The 22,558-nt window shown below is 37.7% G+C and overlaps 1 protein-coding gene across 1 annotated transcript in view; it reads left to right on the top strand.

Annotated features, from left to right (window-relative positions):
* The window catches only part of LOC137237368 (uncharacterized), a 40,401-nt gene extending 18,133 nt beyond the window's left edge, over nt 1-22,268 (top strand). Inside the window, 5 exon segments of the mRNA XM_067760913.1 lie at nt 10,191-10,755; nt 13,616-13,728; nt 13,813-14,178; nt 14,281-14,652; nt 18,346-22,268. Coding sequence (XP_067617014.1) covers nt 10,191-10,755; nt 13,616-13,728; nt 13,813-14,178; nt 14,281-14,652; nt 18,346-18,915 — 1,986 coding nt within the window. The 3' untranslated portion in view covers nt 18,916-22,268.
* Nucleotides 22,269-22,558: the final 290 nt, after the last annotated feature.

Genomic DNA, 22,558 nt, shown 5'->3' with positions numbered 1-22,558 from the left:
CGTTGTTCCATTCTCAAGCACAGTAAGAAGAGACTCTTGGAATGCCAAACGGCATCAAAAACCACCCACTAACCACCCAACACCCCCGGCAACCGGCCGGCATTTGAACAAACAAATACGCATGTATATATGCGGAAAAAAAGTTGAGAAAGGCATAGCGCACTTGGAAAGGCATTGTGAGTAGATACTCACTCAACATTTCCTCAATGTACACCAACTTTGACATTGCGTATGGCTTTTTTGCAACGCTGCAACATTTTTTATTTATGTTTGTTCTGTGGGAGGGAAACGACGGCACACAAAGCAAGGATACGAAATCAAGCGAGTATGTAGCGGGCAACCGGTGTATTGTTGTTGCATAGAGCAAGAAAAAGCTTATTGTTCTCTCGTAGTTAAATTGCGTTTGCATGCCTAATAGAGGACGAATAATTCTTCCTGACATTCTTCGGTGGAGCGTCATAGCGCTGTGGACGTGCAAAAAGAGGAAACCGGCAAAGTAACAAAATTTTTAAATTGAGTATTTATTTTGTGCAAAAATTGAGTAAAAATATTATTAATATACAACAGGAAAACAAATACCTCTTTATAAATATTTAAATGAGTAAAATATGATTAGCGCCTTCGAAGCATAATTTTTGGGGGAGCGTTTACCCAGTGTCGTGTTGTTAGTGAGTTGGGGGCCGAGCTCTATTGACGCGCGCACAGTTGATGAAGTAGAAAGGACATTGGCATTATTAGTGCCAACAATTACAAAACGGCAATTACTTCGGGGGGCACTTCGATTCACATCGATACGAATCATATAATACTTAATACTTACAATCATTTGGACCAACAACAAAAAGTGATATGCTCTTTCTGAATATGAAATCACTCAAATGTAAATTCAAATGTACGAAAAAGTTAAATTGAAGATTGCTGGTACACCATGAGTGGCAAATCAGTTTCGCAATACATACACAAACAACAAAAGGTGATGATGAAAATGAAAATTTTTTTCATAAGAATATACTTTCATAATTAAGAAAAACCGCAAAGCGCATACTGTTTGCTTTAGTTAAAATTAAGTTGCATAAAAAAAAATTAAAAACAGAAAAGGATAATTCAAGCAACTCAAAAAAATTTTAGTTCAGATGAAAGGCACAAGTGAAAGCGAAAATTCCCATATTGTGCAAAGCTAAATTGCGAAAGGACAAACAAAATTGACGGTTATCGATTGACTTTTTTCTTGCTGACTGTGCGAAGTTTTTTATGGCGTGCAATGAAAAAAGTGCCATTTCTTTCCGTATGAGCACGAAAACGATGAAATTTTAACAAATCAAAGCAAATATAATTGAAAATGGTAAATTGAAGCAGAAACTGGTGAATGTGTAACAACTATTCATATTTTTTTTTTTGGTTTTCATACAAATCTGCAAAAAATTTGTTTGTTAATGTACATATGTAAATAAATGCGTAGTTATGTATGTCTAGCTTGGCTACAGTGTTGTAATCAGGAAGCAGCCGGCTATAGTAACGGCATAAGGAAGAGCATGGCGGTGTAGTGAGCTCCCCATTAGTATACATACCTACAAATGATGGCCAAAGAAATTAAGAAAAAATATGTCTCGAAAAAAGTGAAGAAAAAACTGTTTTTGGTGAAGAATGTTAAATGAAATTTTTATTTGGTTGAAGAAGTATAATAAGCGATAGTATAAAGAAATAAGCGAAAGTTGAAGAAATACTCAGCATTTATTGAATTTTTTTTTTAATTAAAGCAATTTCTTTTTAAATTTATTTTATTTTATTTCATTTTTTTAAATTTGAATTTATCTTATTTTGCTTTATTTAATTTCATTTATTTAGTTTTAAATTTCTTTCACTTTTCTTTATTTATTTTATTATATTTTATTTAACTTTATATATTTTACTTCATTTTTTAATTTAATAAAATGTAACTTTATTTTGTTAAATGGAACAAATTAATTTAATTTAATTTAGTTTAGCTTAATTTAATTTAATTTTATTTTATTATATTATACTTTATTTTATTTTCTTATGCTTTATTTTATTCTTTTTTCATTTGTTTTTTTACTCCATATTATATTTTATTGAAATTAATTTTTTATTTTATTTTTTTCTTTTTCATTTTATTTTATTTAAATTTTTTTAATTCAATTTTGTTTTATTTTACTTTGCTTAATTTAATTAAACTTAATTTGATTTAAGTTTATTCTGTTTCATTTCATTTTATTTTATTTCATTTTATTTTATTAAATTTTTTTATTTTATTTTATTTTATATTATTTTTATTTATTTTCCTTTATTTTATTTTTATTTTATTTTGTTTTATTTTATTTCACTTTATTTTATATAATTTTTTTATTTTGTTTAATTTTACTTTCAATTTTGCGTTTATTTTAATTGAATAACATTTTTTTAAATTTTATTATTGCAATTAAAAAAATTGGCAGAACTTTGTTTATATTAATAATAAAATAATTAAAAACACATCTTAAGTTAAACGGTTTTATTGAAAACAATACTTACATTAAGTAAAAATATACTAAAAGCTAGAAAATAATTAGTTAGGTCCTAGGTACTAGCCCCTCATGACCTGTAAAGCTTACGGCTTACGCAGATGACGTTGCAATTGTCATAAGTGGAAAGTGCCTTCCAACGATTAGTTCTTTAATGGGTCGGGCGCTTAGGGATATTCATACCTGGGCATCTTATGTCGGATTGAAAGTCAATGCGGATAAGACGGATATGGTCTTGTTTACAAAGAGGTACAAGGTCCCAAATTAGACCAGGCCTAAGTTAGGAGGGGTGACCTTACAGGAGAAGCCTTGCCAAAATATCTAGCAATCATCCTAGACAGAAAGCTGCCATGGAAGCTCAACGTGGGGGCGAGAGTGAAGAAAGCCTCAACGGCACTTTATGCATGTAAAATAATGCTAGGGTGTACGTGGGGCTTATCGCCCTCTCTTTCTCATAAGGTTTTTACAGCGATTGTAAGCCCTATTCTATACTATGGAGTTCTTGTTTGGTGGAAAGCCACACAAAAAACAACATACCTCAAAAAATTAGAGGGGGTATGCAGACTATCGATGCTTAGCATTGCGGGAGCCCTGAAAACAACCCCGACTGCTGCACTGTATGCCATTCTGCACATTCCACCTGTAGAACTGGTAGCAAAGAACAAAGCACTAACGACCGAAACCAGGCTCGGTGCTTCGGGGCAGCTTGAGTGCCGACCATATGATCATAGTAGTATAGCGTCATCAATCACAAGACGAACAGACTACCTGATTCCCTATCTGCGCTTCGAGGGAGATCTTAAGGCCACAATAGAGGTGGACGGTTGGCGCAAGGGTGCGCAAATGGCGGACAGGGCGATACATGTGTACACCGATGGTTCCAAAGTAGTGCAAGGAGTAGGGTCTGCGGTATACTGTACTGATCCGGAAATAAGCAGATCCTACAGGCTGCCGGATTACTGTAGCATTTTTCAAGCGGAAATATTAGCCGTAAGCAAACCAGTAGAAACCCTGGAAGAGAATAGCTTAAGCTGCAACCGTGTTAACTTTTATGTTGACAGTCAAGCAGCAATTAAGGCAATAATCTCGCATAGCACAGCATCTAAATGTGTGTTAGAGTTTAAGCAGTCTCTGGAGAGAAACGGGACAGGGAGAAGCATATATCTATATTGGGTCCCAGTGCATATAGGAATAGATGGGAATGAAAAAGCGGATAAACTAGCTAAAAAGGGCGCATCCCTTGAAGCTTGCTCAGTAGACGTCCCAATTAGACTGGGCGAGATTAAGTGAAGGCGGGAGGTGCACATGATCGACCAAACGGGAAAGGCGTGTGTTCAAGCACGGGTCTGTAAAATGTCGAAGATTATGTAGGGGTCTTACAACCTTCGGCTAACAAAGTTGCTTCTATCATTAAAAAGAGGGGACTGTAGACTCGTGACGGGTATTCTGGCTGGACACTGCCTTCTGGCGTCACATGCCTTTAAATTAGGCTTGGTTAGTGATAGCATATGTAGGCAGTGCGGGTTGCAGGAGGAAACGATCGAGCACGTTCTCTGCTCGTGCCCTGCACTTACCAGGCTAAGACTCCAGCTATTAAGAGTGATACAGCTGTCAGATATAGAAGCAGCAAGTGGCTTAAGTCCTAGGAAGCTTCTAGGAAGCGATAAGGTTTTTCAGTTTGGTCGTTAAAACAAACTTCTGGTAACACTACGGATTCAATCAGTCTATGTGAGGACCTCATGGACCGGCCAGTTCAACCTAACCTAACCTAGGTACTAGTCATCACGCAACTCTTCAATCTAGGGTGTTGATCAGACAATTAAACAAAAGCGTTGGACGCGTCAATTTTCTATTGATAGTCATAAGTAATGTCAACTGAACCTTAAGCTGGAGACATTGGTGCTTTATCGGTAACCGTATCGGTAACCTTTTAACAGCTGATTCGACCAATCTTATGAGAATCAATGCAATCGATTATTGGTGCCGCTAAGGGCGTAACCGTATCGTAGCCAACCAATTGGGTTTTGATTTACCGCCGTAACGATAAATAGCTGATTACGTTAGGGGTACGGATACAGCGATACGACATACGGCACCAATGACTCCGGCTTTAATCATGTTAAGCTACGCCTCACATGTTTAGAAATTTCACGCGCCCAACGCTTTTATTTCATTGTCTGACCAACACCCTAGATTGATGAGGAATGTGATGACTATTTCCTAGGACCTAACTAGCTTTCAGTATTATTATTACTTAATGTAAGTATTTTTTTCAATAAAATCGTTTAACTTAAACATTTTTTTTTAATTATTTTACATTCAAGCTTTTAGTCTTTATTTAATTTTATTTCTGATTCTTATTTAGTTCATTTATTGACTCATTATTACAAGGAATCTTTCCTGCCAATTTGTTACAATCTACGTCCTCAACACATAATCCTTCCAAAGACTTTACTCGACTCAGCGCCACGTATGATTGTCCCTCCTCGAACTCCAAAGTATTTTGATTTTGATGTCACATCTACCGCACTGTATGTAATATTTGTTGCAAATATGAGCCAAATCGGACCCCAAATACGATTTTTTTTACTATCTCGATCCTTGCGCCACCTGGTAGCGATTTTTTTTCATACGTCGCTTTCTATTAATGTGTGTATTGTGTGTTCTAAATATGAGCCAAAATCGGACCACAAATACGAAGCGGAAAAGCTTCAAAAATGCGAGAAAATTTTAATTTTTTCATTTGAACTTCTCTGCAATTTTTTTAAATATGCAGTTTTGCTGCCCAATCTATTTTAGTCTGACAAAGTACAAGTTATAAGTCTCTCAAAATTCGAATTAAATTTGGCAATTTCTTTCTGAAATCTAGATTTTTCTTAATGCAAAGCGTGGACAATTTTTTTTCTTTTTATGGCAGGAAGTCTGAAATACTTTTCGAAGAAAATTGGAAAAATCAATGCTTATTTTGAGAGACCTATAATTTTTACTTTGTTAGGCTAGAATTGATTGGGCTGCATATTCAAAAAAAAAAAGTGGAGAACTTCAAATAATAACTTTGAATATTTTTTTCGATTTTTTTTTGAAAATATTTTTGGGACGGGTTGTCAAAGTTTCAGTTACAAAATTAGAAAAAGTTCGTTTTCAAAATTTTGAAAAAAAGGAGTTTAATTGACGAACTTTAATGACAAGTCTGTATACATCAAAATTCTTGAATACTGCCCAATGAACCACACTCACTCACCAACTTCAAGCCACATTCATAGATAAAAGTGTGTCTTTTATGGACTTTATAAGGTTATTTCATTGTTTCGGGGAGCATTGTTCGCTTCTGCATAAAAAACATCCTGAAGCACTTTCACCTCATACCTATACATAAATAACTACATAAGTAATAGACGGCAATGAACAGCTCAAACCGGCATATGAAAATCATGGTTGCCACACACAATTTTTTTTTGGGATACAAAACTATGTATAAAGAAAAGGACAAACACTCTCAACAAACCTCGGAATACTTTCACAATTTTCCTGAAATGTTATACGGTACGATTTTAATTTCGTTTAATTTACGCAACTACTTAGCATATTCGGCAGAGCTTGTTCTGTACGAAAATCGCATGGCATTCTGTTAGTGCTACAAGGACCTACATAAATAAACAAACGAACAAAATACAATTTTTATTTTTTGCTTAAACTACTATTTGCATATAAATAAGTAGTTCCATAAAAAGTCACAAACCAGAGGATAAGGAACAATCTAACAATCGTGAATTAATGGACAATTTTTGATCCAAAGTTAATGAAGTGGCAACCGTGGTATAAATACTAAGAATAAAATTGAATTTCTCTCACAAACAAACGGGGGTACGCGCACACGCACAAATTAGATTTATTTTACCCACAAACCATACAGACAATCACTTGAAGTTAAAATGGGACACTTGTTCTTGACTTCATTGCAAATACGAAATTTTCTTCTTGAAGAAGCGTAAGTACTATTATTTTTACGAGTTCAGAGAAGGTAATTTTTACATACATTTTTAATATCCCATACAGTTTGGGAAATATAAGAAGAAATGCGATCAAATCACAGAAATTCTTAAGTGCACAATATATGAAAGGTTACAAAATGTGACGAAATGTTTTGAAGATATAACAGCCGCGAACACAAAGTGAACAATTTTTTTTTAAATGTTTTAAATTTCAAAATTTTTTCGAAAGCAGTTTTGAGATTTGTTTGTATAGTTCTTATTTCAATTATTTATAACAAAAAAAGATAAATTTATTTGATGAAATTTAGAAAAAATGTCTGCGCTCTTTTCGTGTTCGCAGCTGTATATTAGGGTGGTTCAAGGTCAAAAATATTGTAAAGAATCACCTTCTACTAACGTTCGAATCGCTGAACTGTCGAATAAATAACTCCAATATTCAGTATTGCAGAATGGTCTTTATTTAGTCTACTTCGGGCGTAGGACTTCACATTTTCACTTCTAACTAATAGCGTGTTTAAATAAAACTGATTAGTTATTCCTAAGCTTACGTTGCTTTTATACTCTCTGTTGCCTCGTTCGCATATTTCTCCTAAGGTCTAGACTTTTCAAGAACATGGAACAGTTGTATCGCATACTTGGTTATTTAGCTATATGCATGTTTATCTGGGAGTAACAACTTCTGCTCTTAGCTGAGGACTACATATGTGTATGTGTAAATGGCTTACTTTGATGTGTTCATGTACACAAGTGTGGCTGCTTCCTTTATTGTTGTTGTGCTTTTATTTAGTAGTAGCGTAGTTATGTATAGAACTGATAATATTCGCCACAATATTACATGTAAATTTTGGTCCCGATTGTAGATAGTTAAGGTATCGCAAAGGGGTCGTTAAAATTCGATTGTCCTACGGAGACTCAAAAAATTCAAATACAATTTTTTGATTTTCAATATGCAAAAACGACAATACTATAGCTGGTAATTTAATATATTAATTTTGGTACCGATTGAAAATAGTTAAGGCGTGTTCTGCAGGGTTCCAAGGTTAGATGGCCCTATGAACGTTCTAGATAGTAGTATAATCTGAGCTTTCCCTGTGCTGCATCCCTTTGCCGTTTCTTACTGGGACAAAAATTGTTACATATTAATTTTTGTCCCAGCAAGAGACGCTCTATAGAGAAATCTTCAAACTGACAATGAGGCCGAGCAGTTAGGGCATATTTCTCTCTCATTACGTACCACCGCTGCTGGCACCTTGAAACCTATGGTGAGCCAGGAAAAACAATTGGCAAAGATGGGGATTATGACACTGTCTTGGAAGAGAAGTACCCTGCCCTTAGGGCCACGCTGCGTACGGGCGCGGTGGCGCGCGACATATTGGTACATTACGGTAAGGCTAAGATGGACGAGGGACGGCTATTTAGGAAGAAAACACCTGAGGAAAAATGGCGTGTGTGCGAAGAGCTTTAGATGCTGGCTGGTAGGAAAAATCTTCCAAAAAAATTCGCCGGATGACGGAAGGTTTCAAGACCGGGGCACATTCCTGCATGAATGATAATGACAACCTAAGAACTGACGTACACAGTGTTCTTACGTTAAGGAGGGATAAGGCGAACCTCATCGCCGATGATGGAAAACACATTCTTGCATCCGACTATGACGAAATGGAAATATCCCGGCTAAAAAGTCGCAAAGCGCCAGGTAATAACAGACTACCCGCCGGGCTGTTCAAACACGGAAGTGAAAGGTTGGTAAAGAGCATGCATCAACTCCTTTGCAAAGTATGAGCGCATGCATGTAGATTGAAGTTTAGGTGTGCTGTCCCCAATCCACAGGAAGGGCGACCACGCAAGCTGCACCAATCACTGCGAAATTAGCATGCTTAATATCGTGTATTTGATTCGATTTCGCGTTCTGTGCGATAGACTGGAGCCAAAAGTCAACGAACTCACTGGATCTAAGGGCGGCTTTGGAACTGGTAAATCTACTATCAAGCAGATCTTCACGATGTCCCAAATCCTTGAGAAGATTCACGATAAGATAGACACTCACCATCTTTTTGCCGACTTCAAAGCAGCCTTTGACAGTGCGAAAATAGGTTGCTTGTATATAATAAAGCTCTACTAAATGACACACAAATGCTACTATGAACTGAGTAGACAATGGAAAAATAAGGTTCCTCATCATATCTGTCCTAATGTATGGCTTGGAATCATGGACGATGTCGAGAAAAAAAGAGATGACTTTTGGAGTATTCGAGAGAAAGTTTTCCGGAAGGTTTATGGACCTGTCCGCGATGGCGAGCGAGTTTCGCAGGAGGTATAATGATGAGCTGTATTAGATTTACGCAGATATGAAGATAGTGCAGTGAACAAAACCCCACAAACTTCATTGGCTGGAATGAGCGAAGACGCCTCGGCCAGGAAAGTATTTCAGTCGATACCGCAATTTGGAAGCAGAGGAAAGGGGAGACCTCCAGTGAGTTGGGAGAAGCAGATTGAAAAAAACTTGACCTCCCTCTTCGCTCTCACTTGGCGTCAGTTACCGCGAAACAGGGATAGGTACCTGGTGTGACTTGTAACTAAACGGCCAAAAATTGGTTAGGCGGTTAAGAGCCACCTAATGAGGATCATGGGTATTGGAAACACAACCACACAGAAAAAAAGTGGGATGTTCATCGGAGGAGACAGGTCAATTCTTATGGATTTTTGGTCGCTGAACACGCTTAATATCGTGGGTCAGAATTCAAAAATTAGCTTTTGAGTTTTTTTTCTAACCTCAAAAAACTTTCGTTTTTCGAGTTTTTGAGACGAAAAACGGGAGTTTTTTGAGGATAGAAAAAAACAAGAGCTAACTTTTGAATTCCGACAACGGATTCGTGTTCAGCGACCAAAAATCCATAAGAATTGACCTGTCTCCTCCGTTGAACATCCCACTTTTTTTTTTCTGGGGGCTGTGAAATCATAAAACTCAATTTAAATTTTTTGAGTGTTCACAGAGAATTTTTTTTAGTGAAGGAAGGTAATTAATCAAAATTACATTATGAAATTGGATTGTACCATTACAAGAATCAGTAACTGTGAGTAAATATATACGTACAAACACGTAATTTCATTAAAATTTCCGTGAATTTCAATTTCTACGAAAAAATATTTAACCAGCTTACAAAAGTTGAATAACTTCAGTAAGAGCTCAAATTTTTAAAAATAAAAACGAAATACACTTACAAAAAATAATGAGCGAAGTTATGAAGAAAGCAGTGATTTGCTACGAAAAGCAAGTTAAGCTTATGAAATGCGTTCGAAAATATGTTTCAAAGAGCTAAACGTTCCAAGGGTAAAATAAAAACAGCAACTTGAATAATGATAGAATATTGAAAGAGAAAGTGAGTGAGGGGAAGTGTAAGTGGAAGCGAGAGAGGGAGATAGAAGTAAAATGAGAGAGCGATAATACTAGAGCGTGAACTTGATTTGAAAAATGTGCTTGAAACAGCGTGGAAACGAAACACGCAAACAGTAAAAAACAACCAATGGGTAATTATGTAGCAAATGTAACTAAATATATACTTTTAGGCGCTAAGCCCGATTTGATAGCCTGACACCAAGAATAGCTGCATAAGTAGCTTAACTATTTCCTACATTTTCACTTTCGCATTTCTCAAAAATAATTTTTCTTTTCATACAGGACGGTACCGTTAATATGGATAAAATGACGGTTGCGCAAAAGAATGCATACCTTGAGGCGCACATGGCCGTACAACAACAAATGGCACAAGCGGCAATACAATTTAAGCAACAACAACAGCAGCAGCAGCAACAACAACAAACGTCCACGAATTCCGCACAACAACAGCAACAGAGTTCACCCAACAACAACAATAATAATAACAACAACAATAACAACTCTACACAGCAGCAATTGCAACAGCAGCAGCAACAACAACAACAGGCACATTATGCCAGCACAATAAAAGTGCCACAAATAAGTTCCTCCAGTTCGGGTGGCGCCGAGAGTACATTCACTGTACCCGATGATGTGGGCATGGGTTTTGAGGGTGGCGTTCGTGTTCTACAAAGTTTGGGCAGTTGGTCGCCAGATAATGTCACCTACAATATACCTAAACCAAATCTTATACCATTTACTGAACCCTATGTTGAGGGTGGCTCAATGCATCCGGCCAGTCGACTGAAGGCGTTGCAACAGGTGCAGCAGGCTTCATCGGGTGTACGCAAAACGAATCCATCTAAAAGTGAGTAGGGTCGAAACTTGTGTTAAAATAAAAATAAAAAATTTATTGTAATCATGTTTTATAGAATACTATAACGAGGGGATGTTTCAGGTTTTAGGCAGCAAGTAGAAAGTATAAAATTGTGTGGGTCTAGATTTAAAGGATAGATTTTGATTACCCATATCATTAGGTGACTATTTAAAAAGTTGAACCTATATTATAAATTTTCGTAAAGAGGCAAAGGGTAGCTTCGACTGTACTTCTGCCATGAAAAGCTTCTCAGTGAAAATACATCTGCCTTGCAAATGTCGTCTGGAGTCGTAGTTAGGTCGCGTCCCGCCAATTCGTAGGGAAAATTAAAAAAGAAGCACGATGCAAATTTGAAGAGAACCTCGGCCTAAATCTCGTCGGATGTAAGTCGCGCCAAGTATTTATTTTGTTTAATAAGAAGAAGGCAACTGCCTTTTAAGCCTATGTTGGTAGATAGGCCTAGGAAAGCCTCGTCCGTTTTATACTACCACGCCTATTGGCGAAACATGCCGCAAAGTATCAAAAATGATGGTGAAACCGATACACTGCAATAAAGTATTTGCCTGCAAAAAGTTGTTAAACGTAGCAAGCAGTTCTGATTGGCTAAACAGAGCTCATGGCATTGAACATCATACCAAATATACTCGGTGTAGGCATTGTAGACATTTCGAACAATTTCTAAATCAGTGGATTGGTGAATATGTTACGGATAGTTATGGTTGCAACGCAGTGACTCTCAAAGTACTGAAGCCAGTGTGACCGTAAGTTTGACATGTTAGGTTTTTTGAAATGACATTAACGTACTGACAATTCTATGCGACAACTAGTGGGAGATTTCATGGAAAAATCTGATTTACGAAGGGCAACGAGCTTGCTACGAATCAATCGGTATGGTAACCAAATCACTTTGGCTATATTCGGGTGCCTAAAGACCGAGCTTTCTTCTCATATCAAACTAATATGTAGTGTAATTACTTTTGTCCGCCATTTTGGCGATGCTTCCACAATTACGAATGGGAAAGCAATGCTTACAAAATCATTCAACTCAGCTTTATAAAACCATACATCAATTTGAGAGGCCACAGTTACGAAAGGTGAGGTGTTTTGTGCCGACATATATAAGGTGGATCTCGTCGGAGGCAGGAATAGAACTCAGCAAGTCTAAAACTTAGTAACGGCCTCTCTTCCTTTACTTATAAATACCTTGAGTGCGTAGGTAATATGAGTCAGGCACACGTGACTACCTGACCTGTAACTAATCGGTTTGATGAAGAGATGAGCGGTAGATGACTACTACCTCGAGATCGGTGAACTGTACGAAAGTTGCCCATCGGAGAACTGCAAATGGAGGAGGAGTTGCCTGGTATCTAGAACGACTGGTGAAGTATGGTGGTGGTGAAGATTCGCGTGGGATGGTGATCTAAGAACTCTTGACTAAAAGGTTGTTAAAGGTGAATTATAGATGGTGTATGTCCAACTGGAACGATGAGGGTTAGTCGGTGCTAGTGGATAGAACAAAGGAACTGTTTAACGATACAGCAGTTTATCGTTGGTAGTTGACGGCGGATGGTTAATAGTAAAACCGGTGTTACCAAAGTTACCAGTAGTTATACAACGGCGGAAATAGTGCACGATGGATCGGTGCATGTTTGATGAAGACTGGTGGCTTCTTATAGGTGAACGGTAGACTCTTGTGCGATATTTTCTGTTTTAAACTGCAATCGTGGAGGATGGGGGTGCTAGAAGTGGTAGGCTATATATATAATTATATATGTATACATATATGCGTTAAGAGGGCGTGCGTGGATATTACCCGCACTTCCACTTGGAGATATATTTGTCCATTTTGAGTGGTCTCAGTAAGTGCAGGTTGGCGGCACATTGGTTGAACCCCATTACCTCCCAGTGGTCCTCAACGAACCACTTGCTTTCCCTGATGAACCCAAGAAGAAGCGAGACGTCCACCTTCCCAACATCCGCCAGGTTGTCTAGGAACCGTAAGCCCAGAAATCTGAGCCGGACATCGCCAGAAAAAGTGGTAGATCGACTGCTCTTCCTCCGCATCCTTAAAGTTTCTGCAGAGGGAGCTTGTTGGTATTCGCCACCGTTGGAGCTTTGATGCGATGGCAAAATGACATGTGATGATACCCGTAAGTACCCTCACTGCAGATTTGTTCAGTTAGAGAAGGAAGCTGGTGCCTTTCCTATCCAATCATGGTCATAAGTACCTTCACAATCAACCCATGGTCCATAACACGTCCGTCGCCCTGTTCTCATATTCTTCGATTCTCCCGAGGAGATAATTCAGAGGTAGTCGGACGGAGCTTTCCACCTCACTTATGTCTAAATCGGAACCTTTCTTGGCCATCTCATCGGCGAGTTCATTCCCTTCAATACCGCTGTTCCCAGGGACCCAGCAAAGGGAGACGTTGAGATGACTTATTGAAGCCAGAGAGGCTCTACACCTCCGCATGATATCCGATTTTATCATGTTGGACTCTAATGCCCTTAAGGCGGCTTGGCTGTCAATAAAGTCGGTGTAGGAGATCGCACTATCTAGAATGAGCTTTGCTGTTCTGTCTATGACATATACCTCGGCCTGGAATAGATGTGTTGAGTACATCTCAGCTCTAGTTCTCTTTTCCATTTTCGAGCCGTCGGTGTATATTGTTATGCCCTACTTATGCAGTAACTTCAACGAATTTTAAGGAGCGTCTCAGAAGTCTGGTTATAGGAATAATACTACAAGTTTGGGCTTAAAGAAAAATTCACAATCAGCATACCAGAATTTGTATCCAAAGTTTTAAAATAATAATTGATTCCAAACTTATTGCCTTTATTCAAATTATAGATCCCAACAACAAAGCATTCGAATGCACTGTCTGTGGCAAAGGACTCGCAAGAAAGGATAAGCTAACTATTCACATGCGTATTCACACTGGCGAGAAACCCTATATTTGTGAAGTATATAAAACCACGCACCTGAAATAATCAAACGAATACTTTTTAACTAATACAAAAACAAAATATTACTCTTCTCTATTGCAGGTGTGCAATAAAGCATTCGCTAGGCGCGATAAACTTGTGATTCATATGAATAAATTTAAACATGTAACACCAACGAACATAGCACCATTGGGTAAACGGCTCAATAATATAATAAAAAAAAAGGAACCCGAACAGGAAGACAATAAACAAAATTTGGAATTACAATTACAACAACAAGCCGTACAAGTAGCAACACAAAATATTATAGTTCAAACCAGCGGACAGCATAATACACAAACAACAGCCATACCAGGCCTCATCATACCACATCATCATCAACAACAACTATCGTGGACTTGTGAGCTATGTGGACGAATGTTCTCAAATCGAGATGAATGGACATTGCATGCTAAGAGTCATCTGGAGGTTGGTTGGTTGATGATCTAAAATTTGACACACTTTGAATATGGATTGAAACCAAAATAATGTATCAATTACATTTTGTTGTTTTCTTTTTTCTTCATATAGTATTGACAACAGGAACAGGAAACAATGGATGAAGTAAAACCAACAATAGTCAATGCAGCAGTAGTGAAACAACAACTAAATAATTTTCCGAATGAGTCCAATCAAAATGAAATGCAAGCTGAGACGAATGCACGCCGAGAGAAAATAATCATACAAAATCATATGATTATAAATACACAACAACAGCAACAGCAGCAACAACAACAAAATCTGCAGCAACAACAGCAATCTCATATGAGCAAAAAGTTTAAGAAGTTCACGCAACAATCGACATTATTTTCCACAACGGCAGCAATGTCGAATAACAACAATAATATGTCCAGTAGCAATAATAATAATAACAATAGCAACAACAACCGCAATCACAATGAGGTAACTATAATTAAATAATTTTATCTTTTATTACAGTTTTGTATGTAAAAGTCGGTATGTTTGTACATAAATATGCATGTTTCATTGTATATACTATATATACCCAGTAGTGTTTCCAACTGGATACGATTTTATGTTTTGAAAACTACATTTCTTTAATAGTTCCTTTATAATAGGTCCGCTTTATGTTTGTCCTCAAAGTTCAATAAGAAATTAAGGAATCTTATGATAGATTTTCAAGTACTTAAATTCTTAAAGAGAAAAATCCCGCTAGGTGGCGCATAGGCCGATATCTTGATCGAGTCTTGTCATCGATTTTCAAGTACTTAACTTCTCAAAGATCGAGATAATAGATAAACTTATGCGATATGTGGGATTTTGAAATCGGTTTTTGGGTAACTTGTCGATAACATAGGGACCTGAAACTTGAATATAGTTTTCGTCTTTTCTAAGTAGATTATAATTTTCGGGATATAAGTAGCTTCTAGATGAAGCAGAGATCAAGATATTTATGGATACTTATATAGAAAATCCATTTAGACCATGTGGATATTGCGATAATAACTTCTCATTGGTTCTCAAATTTAGATCGGCACACCATGACAACGCAATAAAGTTACCAACAAAAAATTCCGCGAGGTGGTGCACTTGTCCAGATAATAAGAAAACTCATATGAGATGACAACTCAACTCTTGTGACAAAAAAGTGTCGCAAGGTATTTTGAATATTTCGAAAATGGGATGGGATGGAATATTGCGATCAAACTTAATACCCCAAATGTACTTGAGAACTCGATGATAAAGCATTAGTGGGGGAAAATTTCCGATATGTGGCGCCAGAAGCGAGATTCAGTATTGAAATCTCGTACCAATTGGAGAATATTTGCCATAAAATTTTAAGAAAATTTAAGTTGAGCTACGAAATTGCAACTTCACACATAGCTTAAGGACCAAGGCAATTCAACAAAAGGAGAAATATAATTCCAGAAGGTGGCACGTGGGTCGAGAACTATGGAGATTTCGAGTCCTTCCAGGGATTCTTGTAGCTAATCTTCGACCTAATTCGTTTAAATTTTAAATTTTGACGGAAGTTTTCACATATATTACAGATCCCAATTCTGGGGAAATTTGTAAATCAGGGCTACAAGTACCTCGGTTACCTTGTACTGCTGTCAAGGGGCAATTAAGAAACGTCGGGGGCTTACCCTAAGGGTGGTATCTTGACTATACGATATGGAAGTCAAGCCGATTCTCTTCTATGGCGTTCTGATCTGGTATGGAGCACTAAACACTTCTTAAACTGCGGAAAGGCTGGAATCGGGGCCCTTAGTACAACACTTACACTAATAACAAACGTGATGTTGAGTCTGTATCCGATTGATATTGAGGGAAAAATGTCCAACAGTCGCCCTCTCTTCCTAACTATGGACTCGTAATTTGGTGGGCAGCCAAACAAAAAGAACCTATCAATGCTTAGCATTACGGGAGCCCTGAAAAATACACCGACGGCTGGACTGTATGCCATTCTGCACATGCTATCTGTAGACCTGGTGGCAAAGTACAAAGCGTTAGCAACTGCAACGCCATCGATTAAAGCCATCAACTACAGGGCGAACAGACTACCCGATTCCGTATCTACGCTTCGAAGGGGCTCTTAGAGCCACAAAAGAGGGGGATGGTTGGCGTAAGGGTGCTCAAATTGCGAACGAGGCGATACATGTGTATACAAATGGTTCCAAAGTAGTGGAAGGAGTAGGGTCTGTGGTATATTATGCTGATCCTGAAATAAACAGATCCTGCCAGATAACTGTAGCGCTTTTTATCCGGAAGTAATAGCCGTAACCAAAGTAGTAGAAACTCTGTAAAAATAGCTTAAGTTGCAGCCGCGTCAACTTTTATTTTGACAGCCAAGCAGCAATTAAGGCAATAGCCTCGCATAGCACAGCATCTAAAATTGTGTAAGACTATAAGCAATTCCTGTAAAGAATCAGGACAGGGAGAAGCATACATCTATGTTGAGTCCCAGGGCATATGGGACTTAAAAAGCAGATGAACAAACTAAAACGGGCGCATCGCTCGAAATTTGCCCCGTAGACGTCCCAATTAGATTGGGTGGGATTAAGAGAAGGTGAGAGGTGCACATGATCGACCAAGCGGAAAAGGCGTGGACCCAAGCGCGTGCTGCAAAATGTCGAAGATCATGTGTAGGTCTTACTACCTTAGACTAAGAAAGTTACTTCTATCATTAAAAAGAGAAGACTGTAGACTCATGACGGGTATTCTGACTGGACACTGCCTTCTAGCGTCACATGCCTTAAAAATGGATTTGGTTAGTGATAGCAGATGTATGAAGTGCGGGTTGGAGGAGGAAACGATCGAGCACGTCTTGTGCTCGTGCTCTACGCTTGGCACGCTAAGACTACAGCTATAAGGAGTAATACGGCAGTCAGATCTAGAAGCAGCAAGTGCCAAAGGTCCTAGAAAGCTTCTAGCATTTGTTAAGAGGACGAAGTTATCTTGTAAAATAGGTCGTGGTTTTTGATGAGATTTTTCAGTTTAGTCGTTAAAAAAAATTCTGTTAACACTACAGACTTGTTCAGCCTATGTGAGTTCCTCATGGACCGCCCAGTTCAACTTAACCTAATGGGTAACCCTTTATTATCTGAACAAATACAAAATTTTTTTTATACTCAGCTAAGCAGAGCTCACAGAGTATATTAATTTTGTTCACATAACGGTACCCTGTAACGGCATAAACTGATCGAGATAGATATATACTTCTATATATCAAAATGATCTGGGCGAAAATAGAAATTCATTAAGCCATATCCATCCGTCCGTTCGTCCGTCTGTCCGTAAACACGATAACTTGAGTAAATTTTAAAGTATCTAATGAAATTTTATATGTAAGTTACTGGGCACTCATGTCAGATCGCTTTTTTATTATTTAAAATGAGCGAAATCGAACTATAACCAAGCCCACTTTTTCGATATCGAAAATTTCGAAAAACCGAAAAAGTGCAATAATTCATTACCAAAGACGGATAAAGCGATGAAATTTGGTACGTGAATTGACCTTATGACGCAGAATAGAAAATTAGTAAAATTTTGGACAATGGTAGTGGCACCTCCCACTTTTAAAAGAAGGTAATATAAAAGTTTTGCAAGCTGTAATTTGGCAGCTGAGTATGCAATGTTCGGTTACACCCGAACTTAGCCTTCCTTACTTGTTTTTTTTTTTTTAAATTGGTTGTGATACCAGCATTGTAATAACTGAATGCTGCTGCGACTCACTACTGGGTATACAATATTTAGTTCAATCCAAACTTGAACTTTTGTTTGTGTTCACTCCGCGATTCCCTATAAAACGGAAAAATTTGTAAAACCCAATAGTAGAGGTAACCAGGAAAAATTGCTCTACTTCCTTTCTCTTAGATCCCTACCCACCACTGCCCACTTGCCTTAAGTATATGTGTATGTTTGTATGTTATTTAAAAAATAAATTGTAGCCTTATTTACAACTACATACATATGTGTTTATATATTTTTCTTTTTTCTTCTACTTCTTTTCCCTCTTTCTCCTGCATTTAAATGTTTATTGATATTATGATTGTACTCACTCCATTTTATTCGTCAAACAATTCTCCAGTAACCAACACTTTCACTAACTTTGATTCGCTTCATTTCCACCAGATTTCCCATTTATTTGCACAATCCCCCACGGCAGCCACATACGTCCAAGCGCAACTAAATGGCATCAATTTCACTGCAGATAATCACCAAAATATTACCACCAACATCAACAATATTGCCGGCGCTGTTAACAATGCCAACAACAACAACATCAACGTCAACTCCAATATTAATCCAATTACAAGTTCAAACATAAATAACAATAATGCCACTATCACATCAAATACAACAAATAATGCCAATGCTACCGTTATTGCTAGTAGTGGTAATAGCGCTGGTGGTGGTGGTGATGGTGGAGGAGGTAGTGACGCTAGCATTGCTGCAAGCAACAATAGTGTACCGGTCGTCACCTACAATGGCAATCAATATTGTGTAATAACTCGTAATGATTCGGGTGGTGCTGCAGAGAAATCTGAATTACTACAAATTCATGGACAATTCACCACTGACAAGGAGGGTAAAACTAATATCATTCTTATGTCGCCGGTATCGTCGATGCCTGTTTCGGTGCCAATGCAAATGCAAATGCACGTGCCAGTGCAGATGGAAGTGCAACAGAATCCAAATTGAATGCAGATTGAGCAATGAGATAGCAAGGCTAGCGAATTGTTTTAACGGGTGGTCATTTTTTTTTTAATGCCATAAGGCAGAAGCTGTAAAGCAGGCTGGCGCGCAATCAGGAAGGCGGCGTAATTGTAAACGAGAAAACGAAATCAACAAATCAAATTGTTTTCCAAGTTTCAAAATTTTTTAGTTTAAGTGGAAGTGATTAAATTAGAGTGTAAACTAGTAATAGAAACTAGTTGGGAGGTATGTTTTGAATTGATGCAATATTTTTGTTATACCCAAAGCTCACCAGCTTAACCATTGCTTATCTGCTGGTATATCTGGAGAATACTAGTTCATAACAGCAGTAGAGTTCTGGCTGAGTTTGCCAGCATGTTGTGCCAAGTTATTAGTCCCAGATTTAGAATATGCATCTTGCTGCTGTTGTTGTAACAATACTTTTGCCCAATCAAGAGACAGGACAAGTGATAAAAGTTTCAGAGCAGATTTAGGCCGGACTACTTTTCTAAATTGCGGCGTGCTCCTTTTTTATTTTTCCTACAAATACAACAAATAGGCGGGACACACCTACATATTTTATGCGAACTCAGAAACGTATCTGCATAGCAGATGAAATTTCGCTGAGTAACTTTTGATGGCAGAAAGATACTCGGCGTTGTGGAGACCCCGCTTAGAAAAATGTTTTCAAATTGAAAAACTTTCTTACTACAGATTTCGATAATACTTTTTCCGGGTCTTGATTGCAATACCTTTGGTGTGGTAGGCTAGCACGATGTCACTACACTCAGGCGGCCACCGGTCATTCCTACCATGTGACACGTGTTTCAGTCGAAGAATTCATACTCATTTACTTACTTACTTACTTAATTGGCGCTTAACCGTTTAAACGGTTATGGCCGTCGAACAAGGCGTGTCAGTCGCTCCTTCTTTCTGCCAACCGGCGCTAATTTGTCACACCAAGGGAGTTTAAATCGTTTTCTACCTGGTCCTTCCAGCGGAATGTGACCTCTACCTCTGCTTCCATAGGCGGGTTCCGATAGAAACACTTTCTTGGCCGGAGCGTAAGCTTTCAATCGCATAACCCATTTACAAAGATCTAATTGGAAGTCTCAGGTTAGGGTGGGTTCAGCTGGCCCGTCAATAACGGCCAAACATAGACTAAATGCTTTACCATAATTTGTTCGACAACCAAACGGAAATAAATTACCCCGTACTCTTGGTAAAAACGAGAAGTTTTTTTTTGGCACCCAGCTTAGTAGCTGACTCGAGATCTGCCAAATGTAATATAATAGGATTTGCACTTGATCTTAGAAATTTTGCCGCCCGCGCCTCTTTCCACGCCTTGAATGATCAGAAGCAACACCTGCCTCCTTTCGATCTCTCCCAAGCATATTGGAATTTCTACCATCACTTCATCGATTGCAGCATCCTCCTTTGCCAGCTCGTCAGCCTTTTTGTTATCTTGTATTCTTTATGACCTGGAAGCCAGTAAATATGTATGATTGGACCTGAAAAAAGTCTTAATAAAGCCTTAAGTATTCTCAAAATTGCAAGTGGACTCATTGTTAAAAAGTCTTTACGTAGTACTCACTGAAAATTATCGAAAACGAAATAATACAAATCGATACTACTTACTCAGTACTCGTATCGTTCTATCACTGAATCTAACCACTCATTGACAAGTTATTAGAATCAATCGCAAGACCACCTAAACTAGCAGTTTCAACACAGGACCTTCCTCAACTAAGTTGGTGTTGGGTTTGAATAGGTGCGTGTTTAAACTACTACACTACTCAGATCCAAGTTGGACCAGACTCATACTCGACTATTTAAAAGGTATGATTTTATCGTCTGCAATAAGTAGTAGGATATTTGAAGATCAAATTGTTGTGTTACGTGATGTCAGATCTCAAAAAAGCTCATTTTGTTGTGTCCATCTATTCACAACGGAGGTGGAACTGGATCATGAAGTCCTTGTCCATTATTATTTTTACATCGCTGTGCAAATGGTGTTCAAGTGTCTTGCTAGTCTCAAATATTTCGTCGGGTAAGCATACTGGCAACGTGTAACACAAGAGCTGCTGTCCTATTGTCTTGTATATAGTTGATAACTGTCCCATAAGGGCTTACAGCAAGTATCTGGAGGAAATTATTAATACTTTTAAGATGCTGTGAATGTTCTATTGATAACTGCTTATTTTGGAGCACAGTTCATTTATGGAGAGACCCGAGCCTGTTTCCATTTCGGTGCATTCGTCTGCATAGGAAACAAGGGCTACTGCTTCTGGTGGAGAAACGCGTTTTGATGTAAAGGAATTTTAATTGATGTGTCGAAAATTGATTAAAGGTTTCTCTGGGAGAGTATGATTAGGTTTTTGCAATTCTTAAGACCACAGACTATATGATGAAGTAAAGATGTAATATAGGAGTTTATGCATTTGAGAGAAGAGTCAAGTCAAACAAATGGAGGGGGTTAGCTCTTTAATAACTTCGGAATTGATTTGGCAGCGTACATAAGTTCCGGCTTATTTATGTATCTCTGCCCTTGGCGAGAGGTACACTACTTACACATCCTAACGTTTGGCAAATGTGAGCTCTAAATGGATATACCTGGACCCATAACCCACTCTCTTCCTTCGTTCATTGTCAGAAATATTGTGAATATATTGTCACAACAAGGCTAAACCCCGTATGATATTAATATCAGAAGAGATTAAGATAGCTGGGTATATGTTGTCGTAAGGCAGACGGTACTGCATACTCTTGTACTCTTGTTCTACCGATAAATACACTCCCCGAAGGTTTTGTGTTGTGGATGATCTTTTGCGGGATATATGAGGTACGTTTAGGTAACTGACGCCATTAAGGCACAAACCGGACTATCACGGGAACTATTTATTATGGCCCCGTTGAACCTTCTAAATCGTCACTATTAATCTTTTGGAAGAGTACTATGAGTTGTAGTTGAAAAGTAAAAACTGTCTACAAGTGTTGAATATGTATCGATTTTTGATGCTGGGTATTGAATTAGGCGAAGCATTATTACAACAACAATCACACTAAGGCCGTGTTTTCAACAGAAATGCTTACGATTCATTTAATAGATAGATGATGATCGCTTTTGCCCGGTTAAGGCTTACCAATCTAACTGATAAGCCTGGAATAAGTTACACAAACCCAAAGTTTTCATATTCTATAGACTAGATTAGTTTTGTTTACGTAAAAACATAAAATATACTTACATATATCACTGTAAGGACTGTGTCAACCAACCTACTGACGTGTATTTCTGTTTTATTGGTTGATCTGTGCAATTCGAAAACTTAATAAAAAATTAAGAAAATACAAAAAAAAAATCGCAAAAAGAAAAAATATTTAATAAAAATAAAACACACCAGCTCTAGCATGAGTTCGAAGTGTAAAATATTTCTCAATAATTACAAAAAAAAAACAATTTTGCAATAAGTTAAGTAATTTTGATTTAAAATTCAAAAAACTCAAGAACTGTTGTAGTAGAGCTGGCCACTTTTATAGATAATGATATAAATATACAGATATTTAAGAATTATATTTTTAAGAATTATGTATTTGTATGAAATTTCATAAATATTTTACTCTAAAGGAAATTTACCTTGAAAAGGATTGT

The sequence above is a fragment of the Eurosta solidaginis genome, chromosome 1, assembly GCF_040869045.1.
Source record: "Eurosta solidaginis isolate ZX-2024a chromosome 1, ASM4086904v1, whole genome shotgun sequence".
NCBI classification, from domain to species: domain Eukaryota; kingdom Metazoa; phylum Arthropoda; class Insecta; order Diptera; family Tephritidae; genus Eurosta; species Eurosta solidaginis.
This window is presented reverse-complemented; position numbering and strand designations above follow the sequence as displayed.